Source organism: Ascaphus truei, chromosome 8, assembly GCF_040206685.1.
Source record: "Ascaphus truei isolate aAscTru1 chromosome 8, aAscTru1.hap1, whole genome shotgun sequence".
Taxonomy (NCBI): Eukaryota; Metazoa; Chordata; class Amphibia; order Anura; family Ascaphidae; genus Ascaphus; species Ascaphus truei.
Window position 1 is genome coordinate 18,654,874 of NC_134490.1, and position 23,554 is coordinate 18,678,427.

Sequence of the window (23,554 nt, forward strand, 5' to 3'; positions counted from 1 at the left end):
AAGTAGCGGGTCAGCCACTCCTAGGACCAAAGTGACCTAATAACAGGGATATGTTCCACAGGTTAAGTGCAGCCGGGTGACACGGAGAATAATCTGACAATTATTCATATTTTTAAATCATGTTTGAAAGATTTTCCTGCTAAACAAAAAGCGTTGGAATGTTGTTACAACCTTTATCTAGCGTCTTTCAGTCATAAGCCCATCAGTTATCCAAAGTAAATATGAAGCCATTATTAGTCAAACAGATAAGCATAAGATTATTTTTACAGAATACAGATAATTAAGACAGTTACTTTAAGAGCGATTGGATCTTTTCAAGGAACTAACTACAGGTATACCCGGGTTTAAGGATACTCACTTTAAGTACACTCGCGAGTAAGGACATATTTTCGATAGCACCATACCCCTGTGTCCGTATGCTCGCTTCGCGAGTACGGACACTTACTCTGCCCTACAGACCGCCGTAGTAGTGACGCGCTGATTCCCCTCACCCAATAGGCAAACGGCAGCTCGCGCATGCGCCAGTCAGCACGTCCTGAACAGCAAAACCAGCTCCCTACCTGTACCGAAGCATTGATAAGTGGAAAAACGGTAGTGCTTCACTTTAAGTACATTTTCGCTTTACATACATGCTCTGGACTCATGGCGTACGTTCATGTGGTGTATGCCTGTACACTTAGTTTAGAAAAAATAACATTTTTGACCCACTACATCGGACGGCTTTTTTAGCAGACTGTGGAAGAAATGTTTCCTATGTCCTTATGGCTGCATCAAATGCATGTCGCTGGTTAAACATGCTTTTAAAATTACATGCAGATCCTTAACGAGGTATCTTCATACTGCCCCAGACCTCTGGGCTCTTTGATATTAGTAAAGAAGTAAAACAAAAGATGTACATCTCACCTCAACAAATGTTTAGGCACATTAGTTCACCCAGACCAAGCAGGCTTTATACCAGAGCGTCAGGCCTCGGACAACAACCGAAGAACCATCAATATCATTCACATTAACAACAAGAAAAAGAGGCCATCAGCGATTTTAGGCCTAGATGCTGAGAAGGCCTTTGATCTGGTTGGTTGGCCCTTTATGTTCTGAAGGATGGGCTGGGGTGAAAAGTTCATAAGGGGGATACAAGCACTCTATTCCACTCCTACTGCCACAGTGTGCACCTCAGACTATACATCACAACCTTTCTCAATAACAAACGGCACCCACTAGGGTTGTCCTATGTCTCCATTACTATTTGCCCTTTTCATCAAATCATTGGCTTCCAGAATAAGATTAAATAGCAAGATATCTGGAGTCGCTGTTGAGCATAGAGAGCACAACATATCTCTGTTCTCAGATGATGTATTGCTTTTACTGACTGACCCACAGACATCTCTACAGGAACTTTTTAACTCACTAGATGAATTTGGGAAGCTCCATAATTTCAGCCTGCATGTTCTTACAGAAAACCTTAGAATTATCAAACAGCAGTTACCAAAGAGTTGGAAGCAAGACAAACTAAAATATCTAGGTGTTTTCATACCTAAAACATATAACAAAATTTGCAATTTGAATTACCCACTAATTATGAGGAATCTAAAGAAAGATCTAAAAATATGTGACGCCTTCCAAATATCCTGGTCAGGCCGAATAACCTCGGTGATGATGAACTTGCGCATATTACATCTCTTCCCATTACTCCCAGTCGCAGTTCCTGTTCACCATATCAGAGACTTAGAGAAAGCTGATACAGATTATATTTGGCATAGGAGAATGCCCAGAATAAACAACAGCACAATGACTAAACCCACAATCTCTTGTGGATTGGCCTAACCAAACCTCATGAGCTATTGCAAAGCTGTCAGGCTAAATTCTCCGATCTACTGGTCTCTAGCAAAAGGAATAAAGCCATGGCTGGGTAGACATAGAAAAGGTGTGGGATGATATGGAAGTCAATTTATGGCTAGAAAGCAGGAGAGGCCTCCACAGGCTCACTCATCTAGTCATTGAGCATTCTTTGAAGGTCTGGGATCTTATTTGGAAACAAAAAATTACTAACCTTACCGTCACCTCTATCTCCCCTTTTAGACAATCTCAACTTTCCACCCGCATGCCACTCGGGACATGGTGAGAGGAAACAAATCTAAAATGTTTACCGAAATTCAGGGCAAGTACAAAATACCTCACAAACATCTCTTCTAATACCTGCAATTACGTCACTATGTAACCTCATTAGCGAGCACAAAATACATTCATAGACCACTAACGACATTTAAACATTTATACCTTAATGCTTCATACCATAAGGGGACTATAGCCCTACTATAACACACACTGGTCACCCCAACCAGTCTCAAGGACAAAAACATACCCAGCTGGGAGAGGGACATGGGACACAAACTATACGGCGATGACTGGGGCGACATATTCGAGAGAATGGCCAAATCCTCCAGATGCTCCGAAGTAGGGTACCAATCTCAAAGTACTGCACAGGTAGTACCACATGTCAACCTGTCGGCATGATTTCTACACTGTAACCTCCACTCTGCTGCCAGCGTTGCGTACAAGTGGGCACATTCATGCATATCCGGTGGTCGTGCCCTAAAATCAAGGTGTTTTGGGAGAGAATCAAAAGACTGGCACTTCAGGTTGTAAGGCTCATGGAATATCAAATTAGTACTGATTGGCAGGTCCACAGAAAACATGGCCAGAAATGTAGATGCTTTGATCAAGTAAATGTTCTTTATGGCTAAATGCAGAATTGCTGGTCACTGGAAAGAAGTGAAACCCCCCTCAATTAAGACAAACCGAGAGACCATTAATGACATAATGATGATGGAGAAGCTTACGAGTCTCCTTGAAGATAAACACACAAAATGTTTGAATATTTGGGGACCATGGATAACACACAATGAACAAACCAAAACTCTAAATGGGGTGCAAGCTTAATGATCGAACTGTAAACCCTTGGTCTTTCCGCCCAAGGAATGAGACTGCGAGTCACCAGTAGGTCATCTGAGGAATATTTCATCCCAAGGTATAGAGTATTTGTGCAACCTTTTACACAAGGTGGTCCACAAGTGTGCCTCAGCTAGACGAGAGGCCTGCGGCCTACCGATAGAATGACACTATGACCACAGTTACCATGTTTCTATGGTTCCTAAACTGTTCTGTGTACCCACTTGTTGCATAATTGTAACTACAAAAAATAAACCTGGCGCCAAATGTTCAAAATGGTAAGTCCTGTGATTCTCAGTGAATCTGCACAAATGCTTCAGGCCCTTGACTTCCTCGAGGGTAAGAGGGTGATCTCCTCTTCTGTGCGGTCCCGGTCCAGTACCTTCCTGGATCAGCGAGAGCCTTGCGGTGAGTCTCTATAGACTTCTATACCGCTAACGAGCCAATTGAGGAGATTAATTAAGATGGGAGTTAACCTCTTCCTTGCGGTCTCTGGCTCTCTATAAGGAGGGAGTAAGACCAACATTGGATCTATATCCAATATGGTTTATTTTTTGTTTTATGTCTGATTCTGTCTTTACTAGACAGTAGGTACTTGGCAGCCTACCTTTATGTAAATGGTTTTATATCACTATTTGTACTATCACTAATAAGTTATTTATACTTTAGCGCTTTAGTCACAATTCTTTTTCCGATAATTGTAACTACGGTTATGTTTTACAAGGGTATCTACTCCCCTCCCCCGCGCCCCATTTCCCCTTATTTCTGTATCCTCCGTCCCTTCCACAACCTTCAGTTATACATTTTGTTTTTTAAAGAAATGCAGAACTTCATCTATCTTTTTATAATATGCTCAGCGCTGTATTTCCAAACACAGAGGGGGCGAAATTACTCAAAGCGAATGGCAGACTAGTGCCCACTCTGGAACAGGAGCGGTTAAGCCTCCTTTGTTTTCACAGAGTGGGGTGAGCTTGTTTTTTCAGTGTGGGTAAATGTTTGCATCATTTAGCCGTTAAACCTCCACTAACGTTAATTTCCTCTCAGTTCATGCTGATAAAACACCAGAATACAGATTTTTTTGACAGATAAGCGGATACATTTTCACCCCCACATCACTTTCCACAGCACTGCAGGAAAAATACGTCTAGGACAGGCCCGTCAAACTCACAATAGTTCAGGGCCGATTCTTAAATCCGACTGCAAGACTCGGGCTGCATCATCAGAGAGGCGGAAGGAAAAAAAGAAAGCCGTTTATGGTCTGACTCGCATAGCCACTATAGCCCCCTTCTCTCTCCCCACTTCTCTCTCCCCCCACTTCTCTCTCTCTCAACCTCTCTCTCCTCCCTTCTCTCTTTCTTTCTCTTTCCCCTCTCTTCCCCTCACCTCTCTCTCTTCCCCCACAACTCGCTCTCTCTCCCCCGTACCTCTCCCACCCCTTGCCTATCTCTTTCCCCTCACCCATCTCTCTCCTCCCTCACTTTGTACTATCCCCCTCACCTATCTCCTCTTTTTCTAACCCCCCCTCTCTCCCCCTCATTCCTCCCCTCTCTCTTCCCCTTCTCTCCCCCATCTCTCTCCTCTCACCTCTCTCCCTCCCCTCTCACCTCTCTTCACCCATTCCTTTCTCCCCCCTCACCTCGCTCACTCATCCACCCCTTTCTCTCCCCACCTTCTCTTCTCTCCTCTCTACTCTCTCCCCCCTTCTCTGTCTCCCCATGTCTCTCCCCTCTCTCTCCCCCCTTTCCTTTCTCCTCCCCTCACCTCTCTCCCCCCTCACCTCTCTCACTCCCCCACCTCTTTCTCCCCCCACCCTCTCCTCTATCCCCTCCCTCTAATTTCTCCCCCCCCTTCTCTCTCTCTCTCCCACTGCATCTCTCTTCCTCCCTTCCACCCAGGACCGTCTTAACAGCATTATAGGCCCCCAGGCAAAGCAGTGCACTGGGCCCTGCCAACTCTCCGCTACAAGTCGTCATTTTTCTCCTTCTACCGAGTTAGCGAGAGACTTGAATGTTGAGGCGGGTGATCGGCAAATTAGTGTTAAATTCTGGTCTGTGCATAGATTAGCATGGGGCCCCTGGGCAACTGCCCAGCGTGCCCATGCGTTAAGACGGCACTGCCTCCACCTCTCCCAAGCACCTCTCTCCACCTCTCAGTCCCTCCCTCCCAAACAACTTCCAGGCCGCATAAGGATAGGATGTATTTGCGTACGTGTGTGTGTGATTATAAACTCCTATGAGATGTGTACATTTTTCGCTCATGTTCCCAAACTTGGCCGACATTGAACATTCAAGCAGAAAATGCGTTCATGTCAACAGTGACTCCAAAGATCAAGCGCCAACCATCCTAATCCCGAGAATAATTTCCACCATGAAGGCACCGATGGCGCCAAAATTGTTCTCAATTTCCATAACATCAAAGAGACCCTAAGGCCTATACTCACTAATGGTGGATATTGATAACGATCTGTGTTATTTACCAAAAAAAAAAGCGTTCTATGTACCGCCGTATTCACGAAAGCTTTAATGCTTAAATAAGGCAGCGATACAACTCGTTTTCTTGCAGCGCCAAGTGTGGGCTAAATGTAAAGCCAGTGTCGCTAATGAGTAAGCAAATGTGTGATCATCGCCTAATTACATATGCAAGTGTGATACATTTACCAACAATATCGACAGGCAAATGAGTAAATGCCAGCTCGTTACTTATTCACAGGCTATTTACTAAACTCTGATCCCTGGTGATACCATACCACTGGCAAAAAGGATAGCCGATTTCTATCAGCTATCCCACGCTGGCGGTCGGCCAATCATGCCTATGATAAATAATGGCCACTACGGTATATACATTGGCAAGAGAAGACTAGCCAACCCGGACTAGGCAATACAAATACATCATGTTAACAATGTAGTACCCAGGGGCGTAGCTATGGCCCAGGGGCCTGCGCTCTTTGGGGGACCGCTCTCTATGGTGACCAATCCGCCAACTGCGCATGTGCGGTCGGTATTTGCCGGCGGCTCGTGCACATGCGCAATCGGCACTTGTCAACCGCGCATTCGGGATCAGCGTTTGCTGGTCGCTCGTGCGCATGCACGATCGGAGCTTGTCAGTCACGCACAAGCAGCCGGCAAGTACCGGTCGCGCATGCGCCACCAACGCAATAAAAACATTTTGCCTGTGGGGCCCAGCAATGTCTTGCTACGCCACTGGTAGAACCTATTTAAATATTAACCCCTTAGGCCGTACTTATAGTGCTGGCGACGGCGACGCGACCGATGACGTCACCCGTCACTGTCGCCACTAGCGAAAGTTAAACTTTCGTTTTAAGCGACGTCGCTGGCGACAAGGCCAGTGACGTCACGAAGGAACGGGCAGCGCTCTCTGATTGGTTTAGAGACAGTCACATGTGGCGACTGTCTCTATAAAAATCAAATTTACCTGACTTCAAAATTTTTAGTTGCGACGTCGCTCCGTCACGTCGCACTTACTATAAGCGCTTGCGACGGAGTCAATGGATTTGTTTTGGAGCGGCGGCGTTGTCGCAGGGCACTATAGTATAAGCGCAGCCTTAGTAGCCCAAGTGGCTTGGCTGATCATGCTCGAGCCATGACTAGTTGGCCCCTTGGGCTACTAAATGCTTAACATTTGGAAATGTGGATGTTATGCTTTTAGTATTTTATTTGTGGGGTGTTACTATTGTATGTTAACCCATTTGGTGCCAGAATACATTTCCTTTTTTAATGCATTACCTTACACATCTAAGGGGTTAAATCATTTTCTGCCATAGAGTTTTGTAAGAAATCCTTTTACATAAGCCCGTGGTAGAAAAGTGTGATATCGCCTAACCCTCCACAATTGCATCACTGGCGCTGATTGAGGTTATAGCGTGTTTGTTTCGCCTGGGTTATTTAATACCAAGTTACATAGTTATAGTTACATAGTTACATAGTTACATAGTAGATGAGGTTGAAAGAAGACATAGGTCCATCAAGTTCAACCTGTGCTAAATTTAGAGTTCACACGTTTTTCGTGTATGCAAATGAGATGAATATCGCAACCCATTTAGGAATGAATAACCGCGAATACTGCAGTAAATCTAAAAAAATAACGCCGCAATGCCATTTTGGAATAATGCCAAATTTAACACAGCTGTATTGGCTTTCGGTGAATTTGGTAATAAATTGGTTACAAGTGATGGGTATTCATTTACTTGCAATTTTTTTGCCAGACCCACTTGTTGAAAGAAATTGAACAGGACGGGAAATCTGTGACGGAAATGTTCTTGACAAATTTAGGATGGGACAACTTTGTGCGCAGTATAAAAATATTGCACATGGAGTATAAATGTGATTTACATGAGGTCTAATGAATATGCAGTACAGCAAATGTATCATAAATTATTTAAGCTAAGGGTTCTTATCAACTCCAGTCCACAAGACCCCCCAACAGGTCAGGTTTTCAGGATATCCCTGCTTCAGCACAGGTGGCTCAATCAGTGGCTCAGTCAAAGATGGTGCCAGTGATGGAGCCACCTGTGCTGAAGCAGGGATATCCTGAAAAACCTGACCTGTTGGGGGGTCTTGAGGACTGATGTTGAGAACCCCTGATTTAAGCAATTACTTGCTCAGGCTGGTATCGGGGTTCCCGTCATTTTTACTCTCAAGTGAGGCGAATTTACTCATATTAGTAAGAGGAAAAAGAAACCAGCAAAAAAAGATATGTTTTGCAAACCTCCCAAACTATTTTTTGCACAGAAACGTTTTTTAAGCAATAGAATAGGCATCTTAGAAAGGGCAGAAACACTGTCCAGATATACCAACATCTGGATGTGTAGGACAACATATAGGGGCATATGTATCAAGGGAAAAGTGGTGCAATTCTAGGGCAAAAAAGAGCATTGTATGTACCTGTAACACAGTAAAATATCCCATTGGAATCAATAGGATTTTCTATTTTTGATACATCTGGAGCAATATTTTTGCGCCAACATATCACCAAGTGAGCCTTAAAACCTGTACCCCATAGAATGTTCACAAACCGCTTAGAAAATATTAAAGCGACAATTATTCTACACAATAAATGTAGAACGTTTGCTGCAGTTACTTCAGTCAATTTGTAATACCTTTTATTTTTATAACCCTTATCGCGGTGCGATACGTACTCCGAATTACGAAGATTACCCCTCATTTTTCCTGATCAATCTTCCAATAATACTGTAATCGGATGCCTAATTACACTATTTGGCGAATTTCGTACCAGCTGGTGAAAAAAATGCATGAGAAAAAAAAAAGATCTTCACTTTCTTCATAACGCGCCTCAAATGAACTGTCACAACTTTGCACGACTACTGGTCCGATCCTGCGATATAAGTTATTTGCTGTAAAGTATTTGTAACTCACCACACAGGCTCAGGATGCTTAACAGACTCCACAAAACCAGCCTCCTATTCAGGACTCGGAAACCGCAGAAAAGTAACATCCTTGGAGCTTTGACAAAGAGCAGCCGACAGACGTGGTCCTCTGCTGTTATCTGATGCTGGTGCTGGAAGCTGAAGTGTCCTTTAAGGTTAGAGTTGCAAGGGCAGCGTGTGTATATATATTTATAGAGAGAGAGCGAGAGAGAGAGAGAGAGAGTGTGTCTCAGACTCAAGCAACTACAGTGTGAGGTGGAGCCACCAATATCCCATGTATTATACGATATGTTTATATACTCCGTCTGTAGGATGTGTGATTACAAGGCTTTGCCGCTTAACCCATTCATGCCAGTGTGTCTACCTCTCATCCGAAAAAAGACACAGGCAAGCTCATTCAGCTGAAAAGATTATTCTGTGCATGAGAATGCGTTACAATGTGACGTGCGCTTTTTAAACCTACACACTATAAACTTTTCAACGTGATGTCACTTTGTCATATGCGTTCTTGCGGCCTCTGCATTTCCACCGGCGAGATGTGAATGAATGGTAATGAATTCAGCTCCTGCATAGATGTTTCTATCTTTATCATAGCGCTGGCTTGTTTTCTACGGATAAAGCACGGAGGCATCATTTCATTTTAGTGGTTAGGTATCTACTTACATGTGAGAAATAAAATCCAAGCTGCTATGGGGATTAAAATTGGGCCCTTTGCTCCAAAACACAGAGCAAAAAAAGACCATCATCTTTGCTCATTTGCACCAGCGACGTATTGTCGCGATAATCTCGCTTTGTTACATTGGGCGCCGATCGCTCAGGAGCAGAGATAGCGCCACCTAAAACTGACACAGAGAGAGCGCAAATTAGCGCAGGTTATAGAACCAACTTGTCATCCATCTCACTATATTATTGGGCTGACTCTTTGCTCCCCGAACTCCTCCTACAACCGCTCCCCAAAACTGTTACCGGCGCAATTGGATCCAAAATATTCACCATGATATAGTGACCCAGTGACGCAGAGTTGTGATGACGCACTGTGCTGAGGTTTCCGGAGCAATGCTCCAGTTTGATACAAATCCCCCTGGTTTGCGGGAGACTTTGATGAAGCAGCAGTTTGGGGGCAGAGTCAGGGCGAATCAATGGTTAATCGCGTAAAATCTGCACGGCGCCCGTATACCCAGCTTGATACAGAAACTGCAGAATATCAGACGCATCGCTGTGTCCGCGACATCATATAGTCTAATGCTACGGGTCATTTATTCTTTGGGTCTCTCTCCTTTCAGGTTGCACCATTCTACGGCATTCCCTTTCTGGCAGCGAAGGAGTTAAATGTTTTAAATATATTATTATTTTTATTGGACCAACATCAATAAATGATGGGGACAGTCATTATTCTCAAACCAGCACAGATACTTTTCCCATTTAGTAACCTACAATTCCATTCCACAATTCTTTGGAAAGAAAAAGGGGATATATTTCCCAAACCTCTATTTTTACAGTCAACACATTGCAAAAACTCTTCTCCAAATGTAGCGCTAATGTTTATTAAATGTCGATTTTTTTTTATTGGGCAGTACCAGAACAACTACTTTTTGAAGCCACTGGTTGTACGTAGGATCTGAGAAGTATGAATCCCATAATAATGCGTACGCAGTGTATCTCCTCCCAAACTCATCCTGCTGCTTACGGATATTAACGCATACCATACGGGTTCAATAGAGGGAAGTCAGATACATTGATAATATAAGATGTATTAAGCCGTGCAGGACAGCTGATCAATAATACCCACAGTCCCGTTGTTCAGGTCTGGTCCTGTGCAGTTAACGTGAGAATGGGAAAGTAAGTAGTTAATGTTACAAGTCAACTTTCCCAACGAAGCCTCAGCTGGCAGATCCCAGCCCCGGCTTGGGTCCCCCACCCATAAAGAACGGGTTTTAATAAGAGCTCTGTATCTTCTCACTCCTTTCAGCTGCCAAATTGCATCACAATCCTAAATGAATCCATGTGCAGCTTACGCAGGCTTTCCTTTGTCACAGACACATCTTCCGTAACATTGTACAATATGGCACCTCGGAAAGTTACGTGCTCCCAAATTATTCCTTTTGATGGACTGACCTTTGAACGTTGCTTTGTTTTATCGTTGTTTTGCAGCCTCGAGATCCAGCAACCAAACCGATTAACCCAAACAGATGTGCCTGAGCTGGTCCTTGGCTGTTCCCTATACTCCCTTAACGCAAGCTGGGCTGCACACGCCGTGATTATGGCAGACTGAAGCTTTAGGGAAATTGCTGTTTACAGGCAACTGTGGAAGCTAAAAAGTGACAGTCAGTATCTTGCAGTGTAAACACTGTATCTTGTTTTAAAGACTGACGTAATGTACCATTCTATCACTACATTCGTATATGTGAACGGCTTAAACTATAGGTGCAAACAGTTTGACTCATCGTTTCCCAGCACGCCTACTTTTGTATTTATTTTTTACATTACACAACTATTTTGCAAAGCAGCTGCAGTCCTCTTTGGCAACCAGATGGTTAAAGGGCTTGGCTTTTAGGAATGTGGCTCAAATGTGGCCCTGTTTTGCAGCTTCTCAGTTGCAAAACGGGGACACGTATGGGCATTTGCAAAGGGCTCATGCTAAACGTCGGCAGAAATATTTCATGGCCTATTTTGCAGCCAAGAGCTGCTTAGCATGTGAACTTGAAGTACTCTTTGGATGACCCCATTTCCCTGCTTACTCTCCTACTCACTCTCCGTCTCGCGCTCTCTGTGTCTCTGCACAGACTCACCTCTTCCTACTATTATTCTGCCTTTTAATTGATGTGTGTTTGTGTCAGAGCCGTAGGAAAAGGCACATCCTGGTTCCATGTGTATAAAAATAGCACGTTAGTGCCACAGGTGAGCAACTCCACAGGGAGTTAACCCTAGTATAACACCTTCCCATTAACCTCCACTCATTCTCACTGTACCCTTCCCATTAACCTCCACTCATTCTCACTGTACCCTTCCCATTAACCTCCACTCATTCTCACTGTACCCTTCCCATTAACCTCCACTCATTCTCACTGTATCCTTCCCATTAACCTCCACTCATTTTCACTGTACCCTTCCCATTAACCTCCACTCATTCTCACTGTACCCTTCCCATTAACCTCCACTCATTCTCACTGTAACCTTCCCATTAACCTCCACTCATTTTCACTGTAACCTTACCATTAACCTACACTCATTCTCACTGTAACCTTCCCATTAACCTCCACTCATTCTCACTGTAACCTTCCCATTAACCTCCACTCATTCTCACTGTAACCTTCCCATTAATCTCCACTCATTCTCACTGTAACCTTCCCATTAATCTCCACTCATTCTCACTGTAACCTTCACATTAACCTCCACTCATTCTCACTGTAACCTTCCCATTAATTTCCACTCTTTCTCACTGTAACCATCCCATTAACCTCCACTCATTTTCACCATAACCTTCCAATTAACCTCCACTCATTCTGACTGTAACCTTCCCATTAACTCCTCTCACTCTCACCTTCCCATTAATTCCACTCTCTCACTGTAACCTTCCCATTAACTCCACTCATTCTCATTGTAACCTTCCCATTAACCTCCACTCATTATCACTGTAACCTTCCCATTAACTCCACTCACTCTCACTGTAACTTTTCCATTAACTCCACTCACTCTCACTGTAACCTTCCCATATACCTCCACTCATTCTCACTGTAACCTTCCCATAAAGCTCCATTAATTCTCAATGTAAACATCCCATAAGCCTCCACTAACTCACTGTGTCAAACCGTCCCATAAACCTCCACTCACTCACACTGTCACACCTTCCCATAAACCTGCACTCACTCTCACTGTGTCACACATTCCACTCACTCTCGCTGTAACCTTCCCATAAACGTAAACTCCCTCTCACTGTCACACCTTCCCATAAACCTCCACTCACTCTCACTGTCAAACCTTCCCATAAACCTCCACTCACTCACACTGTCACACCTTCCCATAAACCTCACCGAACCCGGAAACCAGAAATGACGTCATCCGCTCGCAGGGGCTCCAATCGCTTAGGGATCTGGCAGTGAGATCCCTAAGCGATTGGAGCCCCTGCGAGCGGATGACGTCATTTCCGGTTTCCGGGTTCGGTGAGACGCACCAGTGACACGCACGCCGAGACACAGGGGAGGCAGAGAACACACGCTTCACTTGCCGAGATCCAGTTCGCAGGATCTATATGCTTTTATATTTCCAATACCATGTGAGTGTATCCCTTACCACTTACTTTTTATAAATTGTCAATCCAGTCTGCACTATGTCCGTTTCTTTTATGATTAAGGTCTCCAGAAGCTCCTTGTGTTTACCATCCTTGGTGGGCTGTGATTCAAAGATACCTTTATGTGATTATCACTCACTATATGTTTGTGAGTATTTTGCACACAGACTCCTGCATTTATATTAATTCACTATTTATCACGTATATTGCACTATCAGATTATTTTTCTGTTTTACATGGTTTGCGCTTCCCGATGACCTACACCTCTTCACACCTTCCCATAAACCTGCACTCACTCTCACTGTAACATTCCCATAAACCACCACACACTCTCAGTGTCACACCTTCCCGTAAACCTGCACTAACTCTCTCTCACACCTTCCCATAATCCTCCACTCGCTCTCTCTGTATCACACCTTCCCACAATCCTTAACTCACTCTCACTGTGTCACACCTTCCTATAAACCTTCACTCACTGTCACACCTTCCCATTAGCCTGCACTCACTCACACGGTGTCACACCTTCCCATAAACCTGCACTAACTCTCACTCACACCTTCCCATAATCCTCCACTCACTCTCTCTGTCACACAGTCCCATAAACCTGCAGTTACTCTTACTGTCACACCTTCCCATAAACCTGCACTTACTCACATTCTTTCAAACCTTGTCATAAACCTGCACTCACTCTCACTAATGCAAACATTCTAAAAAAACATGCACTAATTTTCACTCACATCGTCCCATAAGCCTGCACTCACTCTCACTGTCACATCTTCCCATAAACCTCTGCTCACTCTCACTGTCACACCTTCCCATAAACCTCTGCTCACTCTCATATTGTCACACCTTCCCATAAACTTGCACTCACTCTCCAGTTGCCCCACAGGCTTCAATAGGATCACCCGTTTTACCCCCATTAATTTCCCCATAGAATACAATGGAATCCCAATAAAAGTAACCATAAAGAGAAAGGGATTCCTGACCCCGAAGTAGCACAATCCATAAAGACAGATTATCCTAATAATTTACAAAGGAGAATCTATCCACTTAGGGACGACCTTACAGTACAGTCAGGGAGCCCTCCACCAACCACTTTGCATGGCTACATTCTTTTATTAGACAGAGAATGGTTGAGTCTTAGGTATAGGGTCAACAGGTGTCCGGTATTGAACTGGACTGTCCTGTATTTGGATACTCTGTCCAGTAAAAAATGAGAGGTGCTGTAATACTGGACATGTACGTGTCCGGTATTTTCCTCCCTGGACATAGTGACCAGACGCACCTTTCACCATTGAGTCCAGTATTTTTGGAGAAGCCACCTGGCAACCCTACTTAGGTACCCCATATAACTATACATGTGTGTATGTATAACTTTAATTGTATAGCCCATCCATGTACACAGCGCATTACAGCAGTAACACACGTCACATAATAATAGGAGACATAATGGGAAGAAGTGCTTCAGACATAGAAGTAACATTAGGAAAAGGAGTTCCTGCCCCGAAGAGCTTACAGTCTGCGTTGCTGCACGTTCATATCTTGGATTTACACATAACCTTCTTTTTAAGGCTGTGAGGACCAGATGAATGTGTTGTACTATTAGGGGAGAGGAAGGGGTGTGGGCTGAGCTGCCCCCACAGAGACCACCAGCCCCCCACATTCAGCTTTTCCGTAGGGAGTGGTGGGACGAGGGTCCCACAGTGAATAGAAGGAAACAGGAAGCTGGGAAGCAGGAATGTGGAAGTATTTGTAATAAGACGAGAGCCAGCGCTTCAGACCTTTTGTCTTTTGCTCCAGAATAATCTCCCACAAGTTTGGGGTTGAGGTTTGTATAACATCAGGGACATTTCTCCTCGAACCTTCTCTAGGGACCGAGGGCAACATGATGTACAGATATAGGGCACCATGATGTACTGTACAGATATAGGGCAACATGATGTACAGATATAGGGCAACATGATGTACAGATATAGGGCAACATGATGTACAGATATAGGGCACCATGATGTACAGATATAGGGCAGCATGATGTACAGATATAGGGCAACATGATGTACAGATATAGGGCAACATGATGTACAGATATAGGGCACCATGATGTACAGATATAGGGCAGCATGATGTACAGATATAGGGCAACATGATGTACAGATATAGGGCAACATGATGTACAGATATAGGGCAACATGATGTACAGATATAGGGCAACATGATGTACAGATATAGGGCAACATGATGTACAGATATAGGGCAACATGATGTACAGATATAGGGCAGCATGATGTACAGATATAGGGCAACATGATGTACAGATATAGGGCAACATGATGTACAGATATAGGGCAGCATGATGTACAGATATAGGACAACATGATGTACAGATATAGGACAACTTGATGTACAGATATAGGGCAGCATGATGTACAGATATAGGACAACATGATGTACAGATATAGGGCAACATGATGTACAGATATAGGGCAGCATGATGTACAGATATAGGACAACATGATGTACAGATATAGGGCAACATGATGTACAGATATAGGGCAGCATGATGTACAGATATAGGACAACATGATGTACAGATATAGGACAACTTGATGTACAGATATAGGGCAGCATGATGTACAGATATAGGACAACATGATGTACAGATATAGGGCAACATGATGTACAGATATAGGGCAGCATGATGTACAGATATAGGGCAGCATGATGTACAGATATAGGGCAGCATGATGTACAGATATAGGGCAACATGATGTACAGATATAGGGCAACATGATGTACAGATATAGGGCACCATGATGTACAGATATAGGGCAACATGATGTACAGATATAGGGCAACATGATGTACAGATATAGGGCAACATGATGTACAGATATAGGGCAGCATGATGTACAGATATAGGACAACATGATGTACAGATATAGGACAACTTGATGTACAGATATAGGGCAGCATGATGTACAGATATAGTGCAGCATGATATACAGATATAGGGCACCATGATGTACAGATATAGGGCACCATGATGTACAGATATAGGGCAACATGATGTACAGATATAGGGCAACATGATGTACAGATATAGGGCAACTTGATGTACAGATATAGGGCAGCATGATGTACAGATATAGGGCAACATGATGTACAGATATAGGGCAGCATGATGTACAGATATAGCCAACAGTATTGCAGCGCATGGCACACACAGTGGGACTTACAGAACCTTCCACTCACTCTTACTGTGTCACACCTGCCCATAAACCTGCACTCACTGTCACACCTTCCCAATAATCCTCCACTCACTCTCACTGTGTCATGCCTTCCCATGAACTTGCACTCACCCTCATTCTGTGAAACCTTGTCATAAAGCTGTACTCACTCTCACTAATTAAAATATTTTCAAAAACCTGCACTCACTCTCACTGTGTCACACCTTCCCATAATTCTCCACTCACTCTGACTGTCACACCTTCCCATAAACCTGCACTCACTTCCATGGTGTCACATCTTCCCATAAACCTGCACTCACTTTTACTGTCACACCTTCCCAATAATCCTCCACTCACTCTCACTGTCATACCTCCCCATAAACCAGCAGTTACTCTCACTGTATCACACTTTTCCATAAACTGACACTCACTCTCACTGTTACACCTTTCCAATAATCCTCCACTCACTCTCACTGTCATACCTCCCCATAAACCTGCAATTACTCTCACTGTAGCACACTTTTCCATAAACTGACACTCACTCTCACTGTCACACCTTTCCAATAATCCTCCACTCACTCTCACTGTCATACCTTCCCATAAACCTGCAATTACTCTCACTGTATCACACTTTTCCATAAACTGACACTCTCACGGTCACACCTTCCCAATTATCCTCCACTCACTCTCACTGTGTCACACCTTCCCAATAATCCTCCACTCATTCTCACTGTGCTACACCTTCCCAATAATCCTCCACTCACTCTCACTGTCACACCTTCCCAATAATCCTCCACTCACTCTCACTGTGTCACACCTTCCCAATAATCCTCCACTCACTGTTACTGTGCCACACCTTCCCAATAATCCTCCACTCACTCTCACTGTGTCACACCTTCCCAATAATCCTCCACTCACTCTCACTGTGTCACACCTTCCCAATAATCCTCCACTCACTCTCACTGTGTCACACCTTCCCAATAATCCTCCACTCACTCTCACTGTGTCACACCTTCCCAGCAGGAGAAGTGTCCAGGAGGGATCAGGGTTATCACGCTATTTCATCCGCGGGGGCAAACTACAGGTTGCAATAACATTGACTACATCTGTATTTTGTATTTCCATCCTCCCTTAGTACACCATAGTCAGACCCACCAGACAAGACACGTGTGTGCATGTGTGCGTGTGTGCTTGTGTGTGTATTATCACTTGTGAGCAAATTCACATGTCTTAGACAGGTCTGTAATCCACCCTGACATTCACCATTATCACCTAGCATACAGTGCTTCCACTACAGCAAGGGATTCTGGGAAATGACATGCAAATGAACACCTTTTGCCTGAAATCCATTTGTACATGGAACCCTTATAAGCAAATGCTCTGCTGTTCACACAGCTTTTAAGCACAGCATGGGATTAGATGCAAAGCCAGTCAAACCACTCACAGACAGCTGTTACAACCTTGTGGGCCTCCTCAGTGTGAGATTGGTTGTACTGGCTCTGCAATTTTCAAGGCTCGGTAGGTTTACCACACACATTTTAAGTTATGGTGGGTGAAAAAGGCGACAAAAAACCTCCACTGTTAGCATATAGCTGTTAGCGGCCCATACCTCTCTCTTCAGATAGAGACAGGCGGGGGGAGATGGTGTGCGGTGGCACCGGGCCCCCAGCGTTAAACAGAGGATTAGCTGGCAGAGGAATGAGCAGTTGCTACAGAGGCAGGACTGCAGGGGAGGAGCGCGCCCCAGCGGTCCGGCCCTGAAGTCTTTCTTATTTCCGGTGTCTGCTGCTAGAGCGCGCTTCTCCCCGGACACCCTCCTCTGCCTCTGTTGCATCTGCTAATTCCTCTGTCGGCTTATCCTCTGTTTAACGCTGGGGGGCCGCCGCATACCATTTCCCCCCCGCCTGTCTCTGTTACCACCCACAGGTAGGCATGGAGGAGGAGGGGGAGTGCGGATGATGAGGAGGAGAGCTGATGATGATGGTGATGAGGGGGAGAGCTGCTGCTGCTGCTGCTGCTGCTACTGCTGCTGCTGCTGCTGATGATGATGATGATGATAATGATGGGGAGAGATGATAATGATGATGATGATGATGGTGATTAGGGGGAGAGATAATGATGATGATGATGATAATGAGGGGGAGAGCTGATGATAATGAGTGGGAGAGCTGATGATGATGAGGGGGAGAGCTGATGGCGATGGTGATGGTGATGATGATGAGGGGAAGAGCTAAGGAGATATTAGGAGGGATGATTGAGAGGATCAGGGAAGAGGAGGGGGGAGAGAGAAAAAATGTCAGACAGTATTATCTTATGCTGATTTATTTAAAGAGTATGGTGAATTTTACACAACTTTGGAGAAAAAACCCCCAATAGTATTTGAGAAAAAAAAGCTATTGATTCTCATTGTGGATGGGTGCAGAGAGGTCCCCCCCGCTACTTTACCCAGTGGCAAATTTCCCATTAGTCTCCTTAGGCCCGGGCCAAGGGCGGCAAAATTTGGGGCGAAAAAAATATCCGCCCCAATATACATTTGCCGCGCTTTCGGGCCTAATGCATCACATCATTGACGTGTTTGCTGAGTGAAAAGTGCGGGAACATCACTTCTGACTTAAAAATAAATGATGAGTACAGGAGTAATCTATCACTTATATTTAATCTATATTTATGTGTGCGGTATATTTAATTTTGAGTCTAAGTAATATGTTCACATACTGTATACTGGGGCCCTGAAAAGATGTTTGCCCGGGGCCTGCGCATGTCTAGCCGCGCCACTGGTAAGTAGGGTTGCCAGGTGTCCGGTTTTCCCCCGGACAGGCCGGTAATTCTGCTGCCTGTCCGGTATAAAATTGGAGGTAATACCGGACACGTATGTTTCCGGTATTACCATTGTTGGTAACTTGCGGCGGCAAGTGCGTGGGCGGGGGAGGGCAGGCAGCGGCCAGCGCGTGGGCGGCGTGCGGCTGGAAGCGCTGCGCTGAGACAGGAGGGCGGACGGTGGGCGGGCGCAGTCTGCAGTGAGTTGTTTGCATGTGCTGCCCTGACTGGAGGAGAGGACGGCCAATCGGAGGACAGCGGGGGCAGAGCCCACACCCCAGCGGCCCAGAGACAGGTCCTGTGATGTCTGCGCCCTGCCAGCAAATAAGGTAAGGACAAAATATGGGGGTGGGGGGGATATGATGATGATTGATGGGGGCCAGCCTGGGGAGATAAGATGATATGGGGGGTGGGGGGGATAAGATGATGATGGGTGCCAGCCGGGAGAGATGAGATCATGGTGATGGGGGGAGGTGGGGGTATATTTATATGTATTGGGGAGGTGGGGGTATATTTATATGTATTGGGGAGGTGGGGGTATATTTTTGATGTATTGGGGAGGTGGGGGTATATTTTTGATGTATTGGGGAGGTGGGGGTATATTTATATGTATTGGGGAGGTGGGGGTATATTTATATGTATTGGGGAGGTGGGGGTATATTTATATGTATTGGGGAGGTGGGGGTATATTTTTGATGTATTGGGGAGGTGGGGGTATATTTTTGATGTATTGGGGAGGTGGGGGTATATTTTTGATGTATTGGGGAGGTGGGGGTATATTTTTGATGTATTGGGGAGGTGGGGGTATATTTTTGATGTATTGGGGAGGTGGGGGTATATTTGTTATGTATTGGAGAGGTGGGGTATTTTTTATATGTATTCGGGGGCGTGGGGGTATTTTTATATGTATTCGGGGCGTGGGGGTATTTTTATATGTATTCGGGGCGTGGGGGTATTCTTTATAAGTATTCGGGGGCGTGGGGGTATTTTTATATGTATTCGGGGCGTGGGGGTATTTTTTATATGTATTCGGGGCGTGGGGGTATTTTTATATGTATTTGGGGCGTGGGGTTATTTTTATATGTATTCGGGGCGTGGGGTTATTTTTATATGTATTCGGAGCGTGGGGGTATTTTTATATGTATTCGGGGCGTGGGGGTATTTTTATATGTATTTGGGGGCGTGGGGGTATTTTTATATGTATTCGGGGCGTGGGGGTATTTTTATATGTATTTGGGGGCGTGGGGGTATTTTTATATGTATTCGGGGCGTGGGGTTATTTTTATATGTATTCGGAGCGTGGGGGTATTTTTATATGTATTCGGGGCGTGGGGGTATTTTTATATGTATTTGGGGGCGTGGGGGTATTTTTATATGTATTCGGGGCGTGGGGGTATTTTTTATAAGTATTCGGGGCGTGGGGGTATTTTTATATGTATTCGGGGCGTGGGGGTATTTTTATATGTATTCGGGGCGTGGGGGTATTCTTTATAAGTATTCGGGGGCGTGGGGTTATTTTTATATGTATTCGGGGCGTGGGGGTATTTTTATATGTATTCGGGGCGTGGGGGTATTCTTTATAAGTATTCGGGGGCGTGGGGGTATTTTTATATGTATTCGGGGCGTGGGGGTATTTTTATATGTATTCGGGGCGTGGGGGTATTTTTATATGTATTCGGGGCGTGGGGGTATTTTTATATGTATTCGGGGGCGTGGGGGTATTTTTTATAAGTATTCGGGGCGTGGGGGTATTTTTATATGTATTCGGGGGCGTGGGGGTATTTTTTATAAGTATTCGGGGGCGTGGGGGTATTTTTATATGTATTCGGGGGCGTGGGGGTATTTTTTATATGTATTCGGGGGCGTGGGGGTATTTTTTATATGTATTCGGGGCGTGGGGGTATTTTTTATATGTATTCGGGGCGTGGGGGTATTTTTTATAAGTATTCGGGGCGTGGGGGTATTTTTTATATGTATTCAGGGCGTGGGGGACGCATCTTTTACCATTGTGTCCAGTATTTTTGGACAAGCCACCTGGTAACCCTACTGGTAAGATCCCAAAAATCATGAACAAATTATCAATGAAAAATGTATGTATGTGTGGATCCCGGCGCTGACAAGAGGAGGGGGGTATTGCAAACAGTGATCGCTGGGGAACTGGGGAGCCACAGCACCGGCCCGCTGCAACCGGCGGGAGCCCCCTAACCTTGGGGTCCCCATGGCACATGCCTAGTGTGCCAAATGTGTAATCCGGCACTGGATGGGGGGTGGGGGGGTGGGGAGGGGGGTGAGAGAGGGTGTAAGAGTGTATGTAGGGGGTTGCTAAAATGTAATCTGTGATAACTTTGCTTTAAAAGAAGGCATTGTTTTGTTAATTGTAACAAGACTTGCGTTCTGGTTACAGCACAAACTGTCCCGGCTCAGCGTGGAGGTTTGGTAACTTTAATTACAAAAGACCATTGTCCTTATTGAATAAGATGTGAGACTTCCTCCCTACGCAGGAGAATATTATAGTCTTATTCACTTGAACGGAGCTGGTCTCTTATTCGCCACGGGGAGCATCTTCAACCACAGGGAGCATCTTCATAAAATATTGAATAGTCCCATATGCATTGTCTCTCGTTCTCCTTGTGACTGTCCCTTTCTCTGTCACTGTCACCTGCCTTTGTCCTTCACCCTGACCTCTGTGCTCCTTCTGCTCTCTGCGATGGGCCCTTCTCTTCATTTGTCTGTGTAGCACATTAAGGCAGCACTAGTATTTTTAAGGCGGCGTTACCAATGCTCGCGTGCGCGCTAATTAACACGGTAATTACGAAGGTGCGTGCTGTTCATCTGTTTCTACCCCGAGGGAATGGTGTTATATTAACTCCGGGTTTGTAAGAAGGAGGAGAAAATGAGCTAATCAGGGCCAATGTCACATTCACCCCAGATTCACTAACCCAGCGCTATGGTTAATAAGAGAAAATAGCGCTGTGCTGTTTAACTCGATCTTCACGGATTAATCACTTTGCAGCTCCGGGTTAAGTTAGCAACTTTTTGTCGGAATTATTATTATTTTTTGGGGGGCAGGTGTAACTAAAATTCCCAGAGTGCTCTTGTGGTCTCTCTCCTCCTCCTCTCTCTTTCTTTCTTTCTCTTACACCCTCTCTCACTCTCTCTCCCTCACTTCAAGCCACTGTCTCTCTCTCTTTGCTGCTCGCAAGTCTCTCTCTCTCTCTCTCTCTCTCTCTCTCTCTCTCTCTCTCTCATTACTTTGGGAATCCCGGGGTACCATTTGGTCAATCCATCTAGCACCACCCCTTAAATATGACATCATCCAAAATGGCTACGATCCCTCCATGTCAGATGACAAAGGGAAATGCGGGTACGTTTCCTGTGGAAAGGGGAACACAGAACATGCTTAATATACTCCATTTGCTCCATATAACACCTCCTCTTGCTCCATATAACCCCAACTCCTCTTATTGCATCATATAACCTCTCATATACCTCCTCCTATTGCTCTCTATAACTCCTCCTATCTATGCATATAACCGCTCTCTATAACTCCTCCTACTGCTCCATGTAACCACTCTCTATAACTCTTCCTATCTCTGCATACTGTATAACCGCTCCCTATAACTATTGTTATCTTTGCATATAACCTCCCCCTCTAACTGCTCCTACTGCTCCATATAACTGCTCCCCTATAACTCCTCCTACTGCTCCCTATAACTGCTCCTACTGCTACATATAACTGCTCCCTATAACTCCTCATACTGCTCCATATAACCTCTCCCTATAACTCCTCCTACTGCTACATATAACTGCTCCCTATAACTCCTCCTACTGCTCCATATAACCTCTCCCTATAACTCCTCCTACTGCTTCATATAACCGCTCCCTATAACTTCACCTATGTTCCATATAACCGCTCCCTATAACTTCACCTATGTTCCATATAACTGCTCCCTATAACTCCTCCTACTGCTCCAAATAAGCGCTCCCTATAACTCCTATCTCTGCACATAACCGCTCCCTATAACTATTGTTATCTTTGCATATAACCTCCCCCTCTAACTGCTCCTACTGCTCCCTATAACTGCTCCTACTGCTTCATATAACCGCTCCCTATAACTCTTCCTATAGCTCGATATAACGGTGGAGAGGGTAGCTTACTGAATTCCAGCACCCTTTATCCCCCGCCACCAGTCACCGTGCCCACGAGTGCCCGCATAATGCTGGAGTAGGCAGGACTGGTTTTGAAGGAAGTGTAATAAATGTCAAGAAGCCGGAGCCTAAATAGTTTCCTTATCTGCAGATCCCACAAGAACAGGCAGCTTCCTGTGTTGGCTACACCCTGCGGACCTCACCCACGAGGTCCCCCGGTCTAGCAGTGTGAGTAGCGAAGAAGTCAAGAGTGTTGTACACATCACTGCAATGTGTTTACGTGACAGCATCCTCCCCCCAAACTGCCAGAGCAGGGTGGCTAACTCCAGTCCTCAAGGGCTACCAACAGGTCAGGTTTTCAGGATATCCATGCTTCAGCACTGATTGAGCCACCTGTGCTGAAGCAGGGATATCCCTAATACCTGGCCCGTGGACTGGAGTTGGCTTTCCCTGTTCTACAACCTCACACACACACCTTGCTTTCTCCTGCGGTCGGTGGGACAGTGAGTGAAGGGACAGGGACAACGTACAGTGACGTGGAAATTGGGCAGCCGTGGTCAGAAGGGGCATTGGGGAAGAGATAGGAGATATACGGAAATGGGAACATTACAGTAAGAGCGGACTTAAGGGACAGAGAAAAGGGCCCAGTAATAGTTATAGGGAAGGAGGCTAACAGACGGTTAAAGGGAATATAGAGTAGGCGCCAGAGACAGAGAAAAGGGA

General features: G+C 45.1%; 2 protein-coding genes across 3 annotated transcripts in view; one reads left to right on the top strand and one right to left on the bottom strand.

The window, feature by feature from the left end:
* The window catches only part of LOC142501179 (hematopoietic progenitor cell antigen CD34-like), a 36,285-nt gene extending 27,682 nt beyond the window's left edge, over positions 1-8,603 (bottom strand). The window contains exon 1 of the mRNA XM_075610665.1: positions 8,340-8,603. Within this exon, the coding sequence (XP_075466780.1) occupies positions 8,340-8,418 (79 nt within the window). The 5' untranslated portion in view covers positions 8,419-8,603. The remainder of the gene's footprint in view (positions 1-8,339) is intronic.
* The window catches only part of NOLC1 (nucleolar and coiled-body phosphoprotein 1), an 89,425-nt gene that overhangs the window by 49,289 nt on the left and 16,582 nt on the right, over positions 1-23,554 (top strand). The window lies entirely within an intron of this gene.